Here is a 17,681-nt window from a genome sequence, read left to right as displayed (position 1 = left end):
ATACTATTTGGTGCAAATCCTTTTTAAAAAGAATTACCTTTAAGATCCTTTAATTACTTTAAAACATCTCATAAAGTATACATACATTGCTGAACGATCAAGATAAACTTGTAGTCAAGTTTCATATTGATTATCAACACGCCCAAAATTCATCCACATTAAAACTGAGAATTTGTAATTTTCATAAATAACTAAATTATCAGATCGACAATAAAACTCTTATTTTGATTAAAAAAAACAAAGTAACGGCGAAAAAAAATCAAATCAACAAATCGATTTTTAACGATTTAACAAAATCGAAATATAATATAAAAAGAAAAAAAAGAAAACCTTTCAAAGTAGCTCTGCTAAGATAAACTTATAATACTATTTTCAAAATACAATTCTCAATTCCATTACCACCTCATCGACACCTCGTTACAGAAGTTAACACACCTTGTTGTGAAACTTGCGAGATGACTTCATCATGTCCATGGCATACAAATTCTACTGCTATAAATCGTAGACCTATACCAGATCGTGATTTATTATTAGCTATGAAAGCTTCTGCAAATTCATTTGTATTAGGTACAAGAAAATCAAATTTAGCTTTAATTCAAACTGGTCATGTTGCAGATGATTTACGTCTTTTACATAATGGTCCTTCTTCTTCATCTTCTTCTTCAAATAATACCTTAGAAGAAGAAGAAGAAGAAGAAGATTCAAGAATGAAATTTAAATTTACAATAGAATCAATGACAACTGTTGGAGATAGAAATCAAACTACACCTTTACATTTACTTTCACCTTATTCTTCTTCACAACCTGCTAAATCTTTATGGACAGATGAATTAGAATTTAAATTAATAAATGGTCATTTTGATATGTTAATTCATTCTTTAAAAGATGTACCTACTGTTTTAAAAGATGGATGTGAAATTGGTTGTATGGTTAAAAGACATGATCCAAGAGATGCTTTAGTTATTAAACAAGGTTTACCATATAAATCTTTAGAAGAATTACCTGATGGTTCAGTAGTTGGTACAGGAAGTGTAAGAAGAGTTGCTCAATTGAAAAGAGCTTTCCCAAATTTAATCTTTGAAGATATGGTGAGTTTTCTTTTTTTCCCTCCTTTCATTATCTCTCTGTTATTGTTCGCCGCTGATCGACCAATTCTACTTGCGTAGCGAGGAAATTTGAATACCCGATTTTCTAAACTTGATAATCCATCTTCTCCTTTTTCAGCTCTTATTCTCGCTATGTCCGGATTATCACGAGTTGGCATGTCACATCGTGTCGTTTCAGCACTTTCTTCACCAACTTTAATGCACGCTGTTGGTCAAGGTGCATTAGCAGTTGAAATTAGAATAGAAGATAATCGAACTAGAAATTGTTTACTTGGTTTAGGTCATTGGCCAACTGAATGGACTTGTGGTGCTGAAAGAGGTTGTTTAAGAGTATTAGAAGGTGGATGTTCTGTACCTGTTGGAGTTGAATCTGAAATTATTGAATTACAAGAATCAGATTTAGAAAATTTAAATTGGGAAGAAATTGAAAATCCATTTAAAGATGAATTAGAAGAACCTTTAAAAAAAGATTCACCAATGTTACATTTTTCAGGTATTATTGATATTCCAGAAAAAACAACTTCATTATCTACAAAAACTATATTTTCAAAACATTCTTTACCACCTTTAAGAAAAAGATTTGCAAAATTATCATTACATGCATGTGTAACTTCAACAGATGGAACAAAACATGTTTTATTTGAACCAAAACCTGTTTTAGTTAAAAGTTATAGACAAGCTGAAAAATTTGGTGAAGAATGTGCAAGAAAATTAAGATTAATGGGTGCAAGTGAAATTTTAGATGAAATTAATTTAATTAGAAAAGCAAAAGAACAAGAAGATTTACAAAGAGCAATTGAAAGAAGTAAATTGGCTTTAGCTAAAGAACAAGAAAAAAACCAAAGTGAAGAAACTCAAGTAGTGATTTAGGTTTTTTTGTTTTCTGTTTCATTCGATCATCTTCTTGTTTTGTTGCTTTTCGGTTATTTTTGATTCTTTCTTATTTGATTTCAAATCTCATTATTTAGTACGATTTATATATTACGGCCTTCTAGAAATTCATTTGGTATGCCTCAAAATAGTGCTCGTCCTTTCATTGCATGTATATATATTATTTTTCAATACTGAAAAAGAGCACTTGATCATTCCGGCAAAACAAATCACATGTACACCATAGTAAATATACTAATATATTGTGAAAAATAAGTATCTTTTAATTCTCTTTCATGTTGAAAATGTATTCTATCAAGTAGAAACCCCTTTACTTACAGTATAAAGGTTTTTCGTCAATTCTTCGAATAGTTTATTTCCTTCCTTTATTCATTTAGCCTTCTTTATCTTTTCCCCACTCTCTCTTGTCTTCTGATACAACTTGATTTTCTCTTTCCTCCGGATCTAACAGAATCATTGATCGAGCAATCCCCTCTTTAACTTCGATCTGAATTATTAATGCTCCTTCTATCTGTAAAGCTCTTTCGTCAAGGATATGGAAGACTTATTATAATACTTTCCTTTATTTCCATAGCCTTCTTCATCTTTCCCCATCTCCTAGTCTTCTAATTCGACTTCATCTTTCTACTCCTCGGATCTTGTAGAATTATCGGTCGCATTAAGATAGCCCCTTTTGGACTTCTATCTGCTCTCTTATTATGAATGTACATGAATCCATGTCAAAGGTGGCCCACTACCAATGACGACAAATCGAAGGCTCGTTTTTCAAGTAAAAGGAAATGATAAGCGAATTCGGTTGAACGAGGTATGAAGCCTTATACGATCTTTCTCCACATTAAGGTATAAATAAGGTAGAGTAGATATCGAAAATATCTCAATCTATTCTAACTCACAAGTCATACTTAATTATCATAACTAGTGAACATCAATATACATTGATTTTTATTTTATCACAATGTCTAATAATCAAGATAAACCTGGTGAGTTAAATATCTTTAATCGATATCATGAACATGTAAAATCTTGTCAAAATAACATATCAACGTTGATAAGTTAGTCATTACTGATTTATGTATCTTTATTTGCTTATGACAAATAGTCCCTTCTGCAGAATCGTATACTGGTCACGGAGGAAGAGGAGACTATCATGGATTCCCCGGTAAGTGAGACGATGGCCCAGTCAATCGATCAATACATTTGATCCTCGTCTTGGAGATGTTTTCTGCTCATAACCAGCGAACTGCTTATGATTATGCCTGAAATCCGCTTTTCTGTCATATAGGAGGGAGTGAAGGTTCATCTGTCCGTACGGACACAACTTCCAGTATAGCTACTACCTCATCAAGAGGTAAGCAAGCAGCTTTTATTTCGGAATGTCATGTTCCTATTGTGATGGCCGTATAATCGTCGACCATGGAGATCGGAGTTATTTATTCCTTGCTAAAGGAGAATGTCTAATACTGATAAATGATATTATATTATCAAATACATAGCTCCATCTTCAGCCACTCCAGGTCCTGTAGGAGGTGGGGGCGATAGAGCTCCTATGAATGCTGGTGGTGAGTGATGGGCGATCTCGTCAATTTGTCTCCCGTTTTGGAGAAGGCATTTAATGTAATTCTTCATCTCATATAGGATCCTCAGTAGCTTCTTCCGCTACTCCGGGACCAGCTGTTTTCGGAGCAGGGGACACAGCTCGTTTAAGGCCTGGTGAGTTAAGGACGATGTCTCGTTGTTCCGCTTTATGGGCATTTTTGGGGAAACTCAACCGCAGCGTCTTTCCGAAAGATCTGCATTCGAGCTAATAGTATTCCCAGGCTCAGCTGTATCTTCTGCCTCATCAGAGACTCCAGCTCCTAAGACTGGACATGAAGGAGATACGAGTAGATTTTCAAAGCGTGAGTATAAAGGATATTCTTCGTAATTCCTTAATGATACTGATTGTCGTCATTCACTTGTTTTCTAGAATCCACTGGATCTTCTGATCCAAGCAAGTAGACACAAGTTGGTCTGTATCATCGTAATCGTCAACGGTTGGAATCTTTACAAAGAGGATTATCATGGCGATATATTATCGATGTACTACCACTTTTTCCCTTTTCAACGCACGTAATGCGATCTATCCTGTCTCAAGTATTTTCGTTATACGACTCGTTTTTGTCCATGATCTTGATATGCAATTTAGTTATCATTTAAATCTTCCAGTGCTGAGATTTTTCTCGAGGCGAAGCCATTTTGAGACAGATACATAATACTTGCCTATCTGTATACGAATACTAAATGCTTACGAAAAAGCTTGATGACGTCATTTTCATCCGTATTTTGAAAACTATATATACTCGTTTCTCAAAATTCTTATCTTTCGACACATTTTCTCACAAACAAATTAAACCCCTTTGATATACATATATAGACAAATAATTAAATAAGATGTCAGAAACTACAGCTCCTCCTCCAACTGCTGGTGCTTCTACAGCCGGATCAACTTTAATGAATCCAGCTGCAACTCAAGCTACAGGTCAAGCAGGTACAACAGGACAACAAGATGCTCTTGGTAAGTATTCCAATATCAAAATATACCCTCTTTTATAAATCGCATTTACATATTTTAAATTCATTAAAGACATTTATATCAGTTGAACTAATTTATTTACTTGACAAATTTCAGATAAAGGTGTAGATTATATTCTTGGTAAAGCAGGACATAAACAAAATGCATCTACAACTGAAAAAATTTCTGATGGAATTAGATCTGGTTTTAAGAAAGTAAGTAATCGAATTATCATTCCGTTTAATGCGTTAATGATCGTATGAGATTTGTAAGAAGCTGAATAACTTTTTCGTTTGTAGTTAACTGGAAAAGATATTCCTATCAAGGATAAACAATAAATGTAGATAGTTGGTCTAGTCAACCTAATTATAGTTTATAGTTATAATCCAGCCGGTCAGACTTATTCTGTCAGAGTTATCTCATAAAGTGAGATCATTAAGTATACAGATGTCAAGTAGAAATCTAATGTTTGAAGATGTAATCTGTTTGAAGATGTAATCTGAATAAAGTCTAAAAACTAGTAGATCGTCAATTTTGATCTTCATTCCGATTCCGGAATATGCTCTCACAGGCAAGACTGCAAGTACGACTGATCACTACATACCCATCGTCTCACAGCATACAGGGTACAAAAATACATACACAAGTGCGATTCATGTGATATATATGCATATAAGGCTACTTCCTTCCATGATTGTTCTTCTTGCCGTTTACACTTGTGACCCCGTCGCCTCGCTTTCTACGGGTTTACGGGTCCTATTTTGGGTTGTTCGATACCTTTAGGCATTTTAACTTTACTTGCACTTCCAAGCATTTGTTCGATTTCACTCTTATTGAAATAGTGAGGAGCGACTAGGTGTCAAACACGATTAGCCCAAGTTGATCGGTTCAACGAGAAAATCAATTACTCACGTTCAGCTAACCAAGATCCTTCGATTGGCATACATTGTCTCATATACTCTTTCGAGGTTAATACCAATTCGTAATACAGTATGAATCTTGGTGGAGGTTGCATACCGATTAAGCATGACGAAGGGTGAACGTATACCGAATGATTGTTTTTCGTAGTTCGGTAGCCACCACCTTTATCAATTCGGGCCTACCAGAATACATAAGATTGTCAGCTCAGAACCTCAACAACGAGCAATGGAGAGATGAACGATTAAACTATCAACTCACAGTATTATAGAAATATCCAGCCGTCAAAGCCTTTTGTACGGGTACGATTTCATTTGGCGTTGATTCAATCGAAACCTCTACTCTATCACACAACTGCGCTAACTGATCTCGAATATCTCTTACTCGACTTAATGATTTGAACTGCATGAAATTCTCATAACACCATTGTTGAGAATAATTGGTTTCTGCCCATTGTTCAAAGATATTCAATAATGTGAAATGATCTCCTCCAGGTTTGATGAAGTTCTTTTGGGCTTTGTCGGCATGTACCCTCTTATCTTTAGGTCGATACAACAAAGATCCAGATTCTTGCAACATCGATATTATCGTCAATACCTGTAAAGTCACATCGTGTCTTAGTATTGCTTTTGGTATGTCGTTGAAAATAATCACGAAGACTGGGATCACTAACTCACCTCATGGGTACATTTATAATTCTCACTGTTAATAATTGCTTTACTCAACATCGGATCTACCGGGAATTCCGCCATTCTTCGGCCCAAACGAGTGAGTTCACCTTTGTGATTCAGTGCACCGAGCGCATAAAGTAATTCAAAAGACCGTATTATAGTTTCCGCGGGTGGTTTATCCAAAAAGTCGAAATTCAAAACATCATTGATCCCAAGTGATTTGAGCATAAGAACCACTGTTCCAAGATTTGTTCGTTGAATTTCAGGGATAGTATCTTCCAGTAATTCATTTTTAAATGCCCATTTCGTGTATAGTCTAAATGCTTTTCCAGCTCCTACTCTACCCGCTCTACCCGCTCGTTGTTGCGCAGACGCTCTACTAATAGGTTCGACTACTAAACTTGACATACCAGTCTTCGGATTGTAGTTATTTTGTTTCACAAACCCGGGATCAATCACATAAACCACACCGTCGATTGTAATGGAAGTTTCGGCGATGTTGGTAGCCAAGACAACCTTTCGAGCCTTTTCAGGAGTGGGTTCGAAAATCTTGGATTGCATTTCCGATGGCAAGTTGGCGTAGATAGGAGCTATGATCAATTCCGGTACCTTATCCCCAAGAGCGTACATCGTTTCTTTCAAATTTTCTTCGGCAGCTTCGATTTCATCTTGACCTGTCAGGAATAATAGGATGTCCCCTTTCGGTTGGGTGGTATGAATTTGAAGGATCGTAGTAACGGCCGCGTGCATGTAATTCGCTTCGGGTTGTTTGGTGTAGAACATATCGACAGGATATCTCCTTCCAGGTACTTTTAAGATTATTAGCAAAAATCCGTCCGTAATGACGCTTGCTGCCAGACTCACCATCGAAAATCGGCGCTTGATCGAAGAAATTGGCAAACTTCTGCGCATTCATAGTAGCACTCGATATCAGTAGCCTTAATTCAGGTCGGAATCGCGCGATATCCTGCCCAATCCATCAGCGTGCTACCCTTCGGAGTAAATGAGGGGAATCGCTCACTTTGATCAGCCCGAAAAGAATATCCGTACTCAATGTCCTTTCGTGCGCTTCATCAATGACGAGAGCCGAATATCCTGATAATTCAGGATCCGTCAAGAACTCTCTCAACAACATACCATCCGTCATATACTTCAGAGCCGTCTTGTCACTAGTCATATCTTCAAATCTGATCGAATATCCAACCTCTTGACCTAATCTGACACCCATTTCCTCCGCGACCCGCGCGGCGACCGACATAGCAGCCACACGACGAGGTTGCGTACAGCCAACTTTCATTCCATTCTTACAATATCCTGCTTCGTAAAGGTATTGAGGCAATTGCGTTGTTTTACCTGAACCAGTTTCAGCGACCACGATCAATACTTGATGTTCCGCAATTGCTTCTAAAAGATCTTCACGATATTCGTAGATGGGCAGCGACGCTCGAGTCTCCTGTATGCTTTGAGCTTTCTTTTCTAATTGATCTACTTGAGCCAAAAGGTTTTGAGCATCTTGAGAAAGAATATTTTCTCCTGCCATTTGACCTTCTTGTAAGAAATCGATTCCTACCGATTCATCGAAGACGTAGTCGTATTCATCTACTAAGACTTCCTTATCTTGAGCACCAGTCTTGAGACTAGATTTATCCGTTTGGCTATATTCCCATTGATCCACATCCGTCACAAATTGACCTTCAACAGGTTTGCTTTCATCGTATCGCTGATACAAGGCATTTTTCTTTTTCTTTTGATCTATACGTCCCTGTTCCGTTATGTAATCATCAGGCATCATATATCCATTTGTTCCATCATCTATTCTTTGTCTAGCTTCCATGATTTTGATCAATTCTTTCTTACGCTCATATTCTTGTTCTTCTCTCTTTGACATTTTTTGGTTCCTGAATAAGATCTTCTCGTCCTCAATCTCCATCTTCAGCAAGTCCAACCTTTGTTGTTCTCTTTTTGTCAAATACTCCTGTCGAGAATGTAATCTCAGATCTTCTATAGCTGCTTGTCTACTTTCAAAGGATTCTTCCGCTAATGCAGCTCGTCGATCAGCTTCTACCCCTCCTCCCGTTCGATCAGTCACTAATTTCTTCGTCCGATCTTTATCTTTCTCTTTCATCCTCTCTGCAAACGCATCCCGTTCGGCCAAGTCTTCTAACCTTTCTCTTTCTAGTCGTTCTTCCTCTGTCTCTTTCGGGCCGTCATCAATTGCATCCCCATTTTCGCTATTTCGAGAAGGAGAGCCCAACCTTAACCTTTTAGCTTCTTTCTCTTTTTCTTCTTCATCCGACTCCCAATTGCCTTCTGTGTCTCTCTTTCGAGCTGATCTCCCTAATTTGACAGCTCCAGAATCCCGCTCTTTCTCTTTACCCTTTTTCGACTTCTTTTCTTTCTTACTAGAACTACTTGAAGATGAAGCACCCTCATCTTCGTCCATTAACAAAGCAAAACGTTGAGATGGGGCAGATTTGTCGGCCTTGGGAACTTTTGATTTCGTTTTACGGGGTACGAGTGAATGTACTTGAGTAGCGAAAGATTGAGTATCGGAAGAATCGGAAAGGCCAGTAGCAAGGAGAGAATGATATAGGTCTCCTGGTGTCTTTGAGGACATGGCAAGCGAATGCACATAATCTACAGTCGCATTATCTGATGAGCCCATAATCTGTGAATGTGTATCAGTGAGTGTACTATTGTGGAATGGGATGATCGATTGACTTACTCGGACGACATTATCGCTGATGAATGTCTTCAAATCCATCTTGACAAACTTCGACTATTTAGCCTTTTGGTGAGGGAAAGGGGAAGAGCAAGCAACTCAAGCGGCGTGATCAGTTCCTCTGTCTACGTTTTGGAGCTCGGAAGCCGTTAATGACCTTGAGATGGTAATGCAGTCAAGAACAAGTCTACTGATTGCATACCTATAGTAATGATATTTCAGATAGGTATAAGCGGCAACGGTCAAGCGCGAAGGGAAGGATTAGTATGATGTGGCATTTATATCTATCCCCTTATATGGCTACGTAGAATTGATCCCGTCAGGATTGATAACGCATCTTGGCTTCACCTTCATTCTCTTTAAGATAGCTCTGATCTATATTAAACAATAATATTCTTCACCTTATATTATTGTCATTCTATCTATAACTGAAAAAGAGCCCTCAGCACAATGTTCTTCTGTGCTAGTAAGTACAGCTTGGCACCTGGTATCCGGAATCATCGCTAATTCTTCCATTGTCGTACAGTCTCCGGCTCCCCTCCTACCGCTCCTGTGGTCTCAAAAACCTCAGGAACTGTTTACGAGAAGGCTTTGATCGAAAGGTATATTGGTGAGCTTTGCATACGTTCATAAGTGTAACGAATATGGGCAGGTAGCTTACTGCCATGATGGTAGAGGAAAATGGTACCGACCCTATCTCTGGTGAACCCTTGACGAAGGAAGATCTCGTTGACGTTAAAGCCAGTAAGTATAAACATATCATACTCGTATCAAATGGTGTAAATGCTAATCTTTGTCGCAGAACCCTCAACTCTGCCTCCTCGTCCGGCTAACCAAACTTCTATTCCTGCTTTACTCACCGCTTTACAATCCGAGTATGACGCGATAATGCTTGAATCGTTGGAGATCAAAAAGGCTTTCCAAAGTTCAAGGTGAGCATGAGAAGCCTTCCATATTGCGGGGCGCTTGAGCTGACTCTCCCCTCACACGCTAGACAAGAACTCGCCAATGCTTTGTACCGAGAAGATGCTGCCACCAGAGTGATTGCTAGGTTGATGAAGGAGAGGGATGAAGCTAGACAGTGGGTCATACCGCGTCCAGAACAACGACGTTTATGTTCTGACAACTGTACTGCAGGGCTTTATCATCTATTCAATCTACTATCGGCTTCCAAGCTACTGCACCCGAAGCTGCTGCTGAAGATGTTGAGATGGCTCCTGAGGCCAATGAAGGTGCTCTTCCTGCTGAAGTCGAAGCTAAGGTTATGGAGACCAATCAAGCGTGAGTCGACCCATTCTCTTCTCTGGTACGAAACTTTGCTGACAGTAAGAACTAGGCTCTCATCCGGTCGAAAGAAGAGAAAGCCAGCGCCAGGTTACTCAAAAGCCGAACAAGTCAAGGCATTCACTCAAATCTCCCATGTCCCTTCGTTACACGCTACCAAGCCTGCCGGTATCACCGCTCTTGATGTCGCCAAGGACGGAAACACTGTTGTCACTGGTGGAGCTGACAAGGCTGTCCAGATCTTCGACCTTGAAGCTTCGAAAGTCCTTGGTACCCTCAAGGGTCACACAAAAGCTGTTACCCATGTCGCGTTCAGGGAGAAAGAAGGTGAAAACAAACTGGCTATCAGTGCAAGTGCTGATAAGACGGTCAAAATATGGGGAGAGGAAAATGGAAAATGGTCAAACAAGGCGAACTTGACTGGACACAAGGGAGAAATCAACGGGTTGGCTATACATCCTTCTGGATCTTATGTCGCAGCTGGATCAAGCGACTCGACTTGGTCACTATACGATATCGAACAAGCTACCGAAATCGTTAAATATTCAGCTTTACCAGGTGTGGAAGGTTCTTTCGCCTACACTTCATTCAGTGTACACCCAGATGGAATTCTGCATGGAGGTGGTACAAAAGACGGTTCAGTCAGAGTATGGGATATTCGACAATCTTCCTCTTTGGCAGCTACACTTGATTCACATCAATCACCTTTAACAACATTGAGTTTCTCCGAAAACGGTTATTACCTCGCTACCGCTGCCGATGCAAGTCAAACTGTAAACGTATTCGATCTTAGAAAATTAGATATCGTATCATCTTGGACTCTTCCATCAGAAAATACTATTTCTGAAGTTAGATTCGATCCTTCCGCTCAATTCTTGTCTGTGGGTGGTACTGATCTCAGGATATATGCCAACAAAACCTGGGAAGAGTTGCTCAAATTTGACGACAATGCTGGTGTTTTGACTGGAGCTAGATTCGTAAAGAACGGAAGTCAAGTGGTATTGAGTGGATTAGATAGGACTTTGAGAGTTTTGGGCGTTCAAGCATAGTTGCAAAGAGAGATGACTAGCAGATTACAGGTACATAGCTCCTGTACTCTTACAGTCCGCGAGAGGATGCAGAAACAAATGAATGCATAATGAGACTATTAATTTGTTGCGAGGTGAACGCTTTTGATTGTGTTTGAGTTTGATTTCTCCTCGGACCGAATCATGACCAATTCAGGGTAATCGGTGATCAGAAGATATTAGATAAACAGTCCTCGTCATTGATATCATCCCTTATAACAACTAAACATATCTGTTCGTAACATTCATTCGTCTATCTCTCATCAGAACATACTCATAACGGTGGACGAGTCTTTCCTACCACTTCCGGCAATATCGCTCTCACATTGAAGCAGTAAAAATAGGATAATGGTGTTCGCAAACCTCACGTACGAAGGTATGTCCATCTCCCTCACAGTCATGCCAAGCTTTGCTGATCATCTTATTTCCATTCTACAGATAAAGTCAGTCTCTCTTAGACCCCTGATGTACTCACTTTCTGATCTAAATTCTTCATTAGCATGCCTTCTTTTCACTGTTAGACGAATATTTCGAATCGCGTCCACAATACGCTCAAGGTCAATCAAATGGCCCATCATTATCGACTTTAACTAAATTGATTCCACCTTCAAGAAATTCAAATCCACCTACACCTTCATCTCCTTCAAGATCTCCGATAACAACAACAACTACAACATCTTCTACAAATTATGGAGGTGGTGGAGGTGGAGGGGGAGAACAACAAGATATGGCTCAAAAATTCATTTCATCTTCAATTAAATTAGGTACAAAAGGAACTAAATATGGTATAGGAGCTATATCAAAAAATAAAGATGCAATGGATTTATTAGGTAAAGCGGGAGCAGCAGGTATGGTAAGAGGTGCGGATAAAAGATTGAATTCACCTCAACCTGTAGATGGAGGTGCAACTATTGAAGAAATTACTGTTGTAGAAGAGAAAAGAAAACCTGGTCCTCCGCCTAAGAAAAGTGGAGTTTCTGGATTAGTCTCTGGACGAGTTAGTGTTTATTATTTCTGATATTTGAGGTGAACGTTACTCATGCTAAGTGTGTTAGTCATTTGGTCATGTTGATACGTCGAGTAAAATGTCTGCATTCACTAGCATGTGGAAAGATCCTCAAAAAGGTAAGGAAATTATCAGAATTCGCTCTGCGACATTACTTGTCTTTGTGTTCTATGTTCATCATTCGATGTGTATTCCTACGAAACTGATCGCTCTTTACATCCATACAGTCAAAGAACCGGTAGTCGAACATCACATGGCGCCGGCTCTGTCAACTCAGCGTGCTTCGGCGCCTCCACCGGTACGACGTGGTGGATCAGGATCTTCAGCTAGGTCTCCTACGGAGGAAGCCATTGCTCAAGCTCAAGTATTGTATGATTATGCAGGATCGGTACGTAGTTTTCCACCATGATAGAGCAATGAGGTCACTGACGAGGGAGGTTTTTATAGGATACTACGGATTTAGGCGTACAGGCGAATCAAACTGTGAATGTCATAGAAAAGACATCCGCGGATTGTAAGTTGTTGACTCTATCTGAATGGCATCGAGAAATCAATAAGTCGAGACTGACATTGATTAATCCTCTTAGGGTGGACTTGTGAGGATGGCAATGGCACCAGGGGATTGGTACCTTCGACATACCTGAAAGAGCTTTGATTATGTTTCCCGACAAGGTCACTCTGTTACGTTTTCTGTATGCTACTATAATGATTTTCCATCGCTCCTCAGCTATTCTCGAAGCCGGTCTTTGCTGAGGACTGCCTGACTTCTCTGGGATTGAAGGGTCATATCATGCATGGAACTCCTTTTTTGAAATCCTCACGAAGAGTAACAAATGATATCATCGTCTTTCGTTACATAACATCATCAAGTGGAATTTAAAAGTAACATCATACTTTACTGATATTCATGAAGCTGATGAAAGGTCTTATCGACTCGAACTGAATTGACTCCACATCTTCCTCTTCCTTCTGACCGCCAGCGGAAATCATCCACAATGGTGGGGTAGTGGCAACACGTCATAAATAGCATCTCCTTTCTTCGTACTTTGAATATGTTGTTTCGTTATGCCAGGACAGCTTTCTGATAAGAATACTGCTATGGATGAAAGTATATATTTGAAATTGACAAGATATCCTTCTCGCATATTTATCATAATACTATTCCAACTTTCATGTCTGAGTCCCAAATTACGATACCTACTAAACGATATCATTATCAACTTACCGCAGGAAATGAAGGACGAGCTCACATTCCCAAACTCCACATTTACCAAAACTTCAGCCGGTGGCGATTCGACCCTTGCCACTGGCACTCCGACTTATGACCCATATGCACCTTCTAATCGAGGCGAGCCTGGCCTAGCTGTACCTGCTTCCGCTCACCTCACAGAACCAAGTGATCAACAGAAGCCATCATCCTTCGGGGCGTCTTTACCTCCTCGTCACCACCATCACCATCATCCTCACAATAAGCCATACAGACCTTACCATTCAGATGGTCAGTCCACCTCTCAAGGTGACGACACAAATATCCAATATGCCGCTTGGAATAACAACTCAAACACATCGAACCCTCAATCCCAAAGTGGAGTCTATCCTAGATTAGACCCACGCACATGCAACTCAGCCCCGCAGGCATTCACATCCAATGACATCAAAATGTCCGCTTTCTCTTCAGATCGTTCGCGAAGGCGAGCAAGAACCGGTGTACTAGGGGGAGTAGCAGCTCTAGGAGCTTATCTAGGCCTTAGTGGATGTTTGGAGGATCCAGGTTGCTGTTGTGAAGAATCACTGAAAGAAAGTGGCAAATGTCTAGTGAACAACGGTGAGAGTATTTGTTATGCTCTAGGCGATTGTTGTGTGAAAACTGGTGATATTCTGGTAGACTCTAATTGTGGGTTTTGTTGTTGTGATCGTGATGGCGATGGTGGATGCGATGGTGGATGCGATGGTGGATGCGATGGTGGATGCGATGGTGGATGCGATGGTGGATGCGATGGTGGTGGGAATTGCTGTTAGGAGTTCGACGGTCGAGTTGATTCAATTTATATCAAACTTTCATTTTCTATGTTTTGTTATTTTCTATTTTATATTTTTTGCGTTGTTTGTTTATACAGTTTATTCACGAACTGACTATAACATGATGTGAATCGTTACAATCCTTACCATGATCTGGCATGTCGAATTTTCCTAGTATAGAAAATGTCGTGACCATGATTTATACGCAGATGTACATATACAATAATGCATGGTATGATGACATCTCAAAATGACATCTCATTATAAAAAGCATAAACATTGATTAATACGTGACGATCATTCCTCAAATGCAAACGCACCAACACCTGCTAAACCTTCTTCTCTACCTAACATCCCCATGCCTTTTACAATTTCCATTTTTCTAGAATGCCAACCAACATTACTTCCAACTTTACCATTACTTTCACTAAGATGATTTAACCATCTTCTTCTTGGATCAGATCTAGGTAAATGTCTAACAAATTCCCAACCTTCTTTACCTTCGATATCACCATCTAATCTTTTCCAACCACATGATAAATCAACATACCATCCTCTACCACCTTTTGATTTTACAATTTGCCATTCTCCTGCAGGTGTTATACTTCTTCTTATATTTGATGATAATTCTAATACTCTAAGTCGGGTTGGTCCAGGATTAAGATTTATACCTTGATTAGCTCCGGAGATATTAAGAGCAGATAAGGAGAAAGGTACAGTTGTCAAGGGGTTAATGAGTCTTGCGTGAAGTTCAAGGGTGAGTTGTAATGGTGAAAGAGTCGGTACGAGATTGGTAGTGGTTGCTGTGCCGGTAAGAGTAAGAACCTCAACATTGGGTGCTACTTCCAGTAAGAAATCGGCGATTGGAGTTAAGCTGAGAGTAGGTATATGGGAAAGACCCAGACTGATCAAGCTTGGTTGTGGCGGGAAGACCGCTTTGGTCAAGTGTGCAGGAGTGAAGCGAGCCGATGAGAGGTCAAGGTATCTCAATCGACCAGATTTGATACAAGGAGCTTCGGTTATTAGTCGCATTAGGTCGTTCTGTTCAATGACGTTTCCTTGAGTGGGATTGACGAAGAGGTTCAGGTCGACCAGATCTTGGGCGGCCGGGCATCTGACGATGAAATCGACCACGACTTGCGGGTCTAGTCTAGGACATCTAGCCAAACTGAGAGAAGTGAGTCGCAAAGATCGAGGACATTTCTCTGTCAGATAGGCCAATAGTTCAGATGGTATTCGCGTACCAGATAAATCGAGATGAGTGAGATTGGGGAAAGCGAAGATGATTGCAGTAAGGACGGTAGGCTCTAGCCTTGTGCAAGCTCGAAGGGATAATCTTTTAAGGGCTCGGAACTTCGGGATTTTACGTTTTGGTCGATTTCCTTGAGCATCACTCTCATCTTCGGTGGCCTCAGCAGTAGTATATCCACCGTTGTGACCATCGTATCGTCCACTTCTCCCCCTGTACACCGCTCTCGATCTCTCTCTACCCCTCTCATCGTCTCCGGAATCATCATCAGGCATGAGCCATGTAGCATAGAAGCGATTCATAGCTTCAGTGTAATTATTGCTCACACATCCCGTCAGATCGAGTGCTTCAAGCGGGGTGAAAACCGTTCGCCTTTTCCATTTTTCATCTTCTGTTTCGTCTTCATAGGGCGCGTAAGTAGGACGAGGAGGATCAAGCTGATCAAAATCCGCTTGTGAACTGAAGGCCGATGGACCGACCGAGAGAGACCGAACACGAGTGAGGGATTTCGAAGGGGAGTGATGACGAGGTTTTCGGTATCCGCGGAAGAACAATTCCTCAATCACAGGATAGCTCAGAGCGGAGTCGACATATTCTGTCATACCGAGGGATACGAGATTGGGAGCGTTCTAAAGCGAGTCATCAGTCATCGGTACAATGACGGTTCAAGACATCAGCTCACCTTGATAACACCTTCCAATCTTCCCGCCGTAACGAATCTTCCTCTAACCGCCTCCTCCTGACTCCGTCTACTGCCGATGGTCCTGAAATTGATGAAGCTGAGATGCCTTATGTACGGTCCAGGAGGAGGTAACAGATCAGGATTGACATTTTCTTTCTGCTCTGATGATCCTCTAGCAGTGATGAACGGGCTCTTCATTTCCGCCATCCCACGTAATGGCGTGATATAATCCTTTGCCTCGTCCTTGTCGTCCTCCTCGAAATCATCTATATCATCATAATGATGAGCCTTTGACAAACTTGTCTGCCGCCTAAGAAATCCACTTCCTCCAGGTATATTCCCACTACTGCTTCGACTTCTTGTCAAGACTGATGAGATACTCTCGGTATCAAAGTTGACGCTTCGACGGGGACTTCTTGAACGACCACGTAAGGTTGATTTGGTCTTAATAGCTGCTGGGGCTGGATGAGAGATACCTCTACTGAGTGGTGGGGGAGTAGAGGCACGAGGATCGAAGTATGAAGATGGTCCGGGATGAGGAGACGTTCCCCTAGACCCAGGTGGAGTCAAGAGGTCACGAATGTGGGAGGGTTGAGGAGGAGAGTATCCTAAGGGTGGACTGCTGGACATCGATCCATACGGATCAGGATAAATTGTTTGAGGTGGTATAGCGATGTAAGATTGAAAATTATTGGTAATTGTTGCTGGTGCCTTATGTGCCTCTGGGCCAGATATCGGTATTGGTTCAGATATTGTCGAAGTTGAAATAGTACTTGGACCAGCTTCAGGGATGACCTCTTCAATTTCTACAATCTCTTCTGTCAATGCGTTGACGATGGCTAACCATCCTCTACCGTGCAGGACATCCACGTCTTCCCAGAGCCATGGTCGAGCTGCTTCCAAAGCATGACTTGATGAACGTGTCAAGAGGGATAGGAGCTGAAGATGACTCTGTTGTGGTGCAGGCTGAGGATCGATATTATGGATGACGTCGATTTGTGGTGTCAGAATTGGATCTTCGGGCGGCGGAAGGGCTTGGAAAGGTGGATGAATGAGTGATGCTATATTTGAGAGAACATCAAGGGGGAGTGATATATTTTTGTTTGTTAACTCGTTAGGCAGGGTCGTTACCATATCGGGTGGCAATAGGCGATCTCGAATTAAGAAATTTCTTGATAAAATTGTTTGCTTTCTACACGTCTGTGTCGAGCAGTCGTCGAAAAGACAGACTACCTCGTGATTATATTATAAGATATCTGTATTGTAGTATGTTGATAAATGAATGTATGAGAACTGAATTGACAACGATGGAGTGAAAATAATTTGTTTATAAGATATAAAGGTTAAAAATGCCAAGCTCGGTTAATTTAATAAAATATCATCCATGCATCCCATCCGCACCCGCTCAAATCCGTAAATCTCGCTTAAGGAACCATCCATATTCAAAACCATTATTTCGAATTTGTATTTCCCAACTTGATCATCTGATCATTTGTTCATCTGTTTACATATTAA

The 17,681-nt window shown here is 40.5% G+C and overlaps 8 protein-coding genes across 8 annotated transcripts; 6 read left to right on the top strand and 2 right to left on the bottom strand.

Moving 5' to 3' along the window:
• Window positions 1-455: 455 nt before the first annotated feature.
• I206_100207 (porphobilinogen deaminase) lies at window positions 456-1,976 on the top strand (the record flags this gene model as incomplete). Its single annotated transcript, XM_019152892.1, has 2 exons — window positions 456-1,088; window positions 1,167-1,976. The coding sequence occupies 2 exons, from the start codon at window positions 456-458 to the stop codon at window positions 1,974-1,976; spliced, it is 1,443 nt and encodes a 480-aa protein (XP_019015030.1).
• Window positions 1,977-2,952: 976 nt separating this feature from the next.
• On the top strand, window positions 2,953-3,995 carry I206_100206 (uncharacterized protein; the record flags this gene model as incomplete). Its single annotated transcript, XM_019152893.1, has 7 exons — window positions 2,953-2,977; window positions 3,097-3,156; window positions 3,280-3,345; window positions 3,491-3,556; window positions 3,633-3,707; window positions 3,815-3,895; window positions 3,964-3,995. The coding sequence occupies 7 exons, from the start codon at window positions 2,953-2,955 to the stop codon at window positions 3,993-3,995; spliced, it is 405 nt and encodes a 134-aa protein (XP_019015031.1).
• A 432-nt stretch (window positions 3,996-4,427) lies between these two features.
• On the top strand, window positions 4,428-4,886 carry I206_100205 (uncharacterized protein; the record flags this gene model as incomplete). The annotated part of the gene is made up of 3 exons (XM_019152894.1): window positions 4,428-4,551; window positions 4,666-4,763; window positions 4,848-4,886. The coding sequence occupies 3 exons, from the start codon at window positions 4,428-4,430 to the stop codon at window positions 4,884-4,886; spliced, it is 261 nt and encodes an 86-aa protein (XP_019015032.1).
• A 401-nt stretch (window positions 4,887-5,287) lies between these two features.
• I206_100204 (uncharacterized protein) lies at window positions 5,288-8,901 on the bottom strand (the record flags this gene model as incomplete). Its single annotated transcript, XM_019152895.1, has 7 exons — window positions 5,288-5,400; window positions 5,461-5,647; window positions 5,728-6,063; window positions 6,144-6,946; window positions 7,002-7,104; window positions 7,159-8,805; window positions 8,863-8,901. The coding sequence occupies 7 exons, from the start codon at window positions 8,899-8,901 to the stop codon at window positions 5,288-5,290; spliced, it is 3,228 nt and encodes a 1,075-aa protein (XP_019015033.1).
• A 408-nt stretch (window positions 8,902-9,309) lies between these two features.
• I206_100203 (uncharacterized protein) lies at window positions 9,310-11,192 on the top strand (the record flags this gene model as incomplete). The annotated part of the gene is made up of 7 exons (XM_019152896.1): window positions 9,310-9,325; window positions 9,386-9,469; window positions 9,535-9,603; window positions 9,662-9,791; window positions 9,854-9,940; window positions 9,997-10,140; window positions 10,196-11,192. The coding sequence occupies 7 exons, from the start codon at window positions 9,310-9,312 to the stop codon at window positions 11,190-11,192; spliced, it is 1,527 nt and encodes a 508-aa protein (XP_019015034.1).
• A 366-nt stretch (window positions 11,193-11,558) lies between these two features.
• I206_100202 (uncharacterized protein) lies at window positions 11,559-12,871 on the top strand (the record flags this gene model as incomplete). The annotated part of the gene is made up of 6 exons (XM_019152897.1): window positions 11,559-11,586; window positions 11,732-12,207; window positions 12,266-12,335; window positions 12,444-12,604; window positions 12,664-12,730; window positions 12,804-12,871. The coding sequence occupies 6 exons, from the start codon at window positions 11,559-11,561 to the stop codon at window positions 12,869-12,871; spliced, it is 870 nt and encodes a 289-aa protein (XP_019015035.1).
• Window positions 12,872-13,449: 578 nt separating this feature from the next.
• On the top strand, window positions 13,450-14,235 carry I206_100201 (uncharacterized protein; the record flags this gene model as incomplete). The annotated part of the gene is made up of 1 exon (XM_019152898.1): window positions 13,450-14,235. The coding sequence occupies one exon, from the start codon at window positions 13,450-13,452 to the stop codon at window positions 14,233-14,235; it is 786 nt and encodes a 261-aa protein (XP_019015036.1).
• A 297-nt stretch (window positions 14,236-14,532) lies between these two features.
• Window positions 14,533-17,300, bottom strand: I206_100200 (uncharacterized protein; the record flags this gene model as incomplete). The annotated part of the gene is made up of 2 exons (XM_019152899.1): window positions 14,533-16,113; window positions 16,167-17,300. The coding sequence occupies 2 exons, from the start codon at window positions 17,298-17,300 to the stop codon at window positions 14,533-14,535; spliced, it is 2,715 nt and encodes a 904-aa protein (XP_019015037.1).
• Between the last annotated feature and the right edge of the window lie 381 nt (window positions 17,301-17,681).

Source organism: Kwoniella pini, chromosome 1, assembly GCF_000512605.2.
Source record: "Kwoniella pini CBS 10737 chromosome 1, complete sequence".
In the NCBI taxonomy this organism is placed as follows: domain Eukaryota; kingdom Fungi; phylum Basidiomycota; class Tremellomycetes; order Tremellales; family Cryptococcaceae; genus Kwoniella; species Kwoniella pini.
This window is presented reverse-complemented; position numbering and strand designations above follow the sequence as displayed.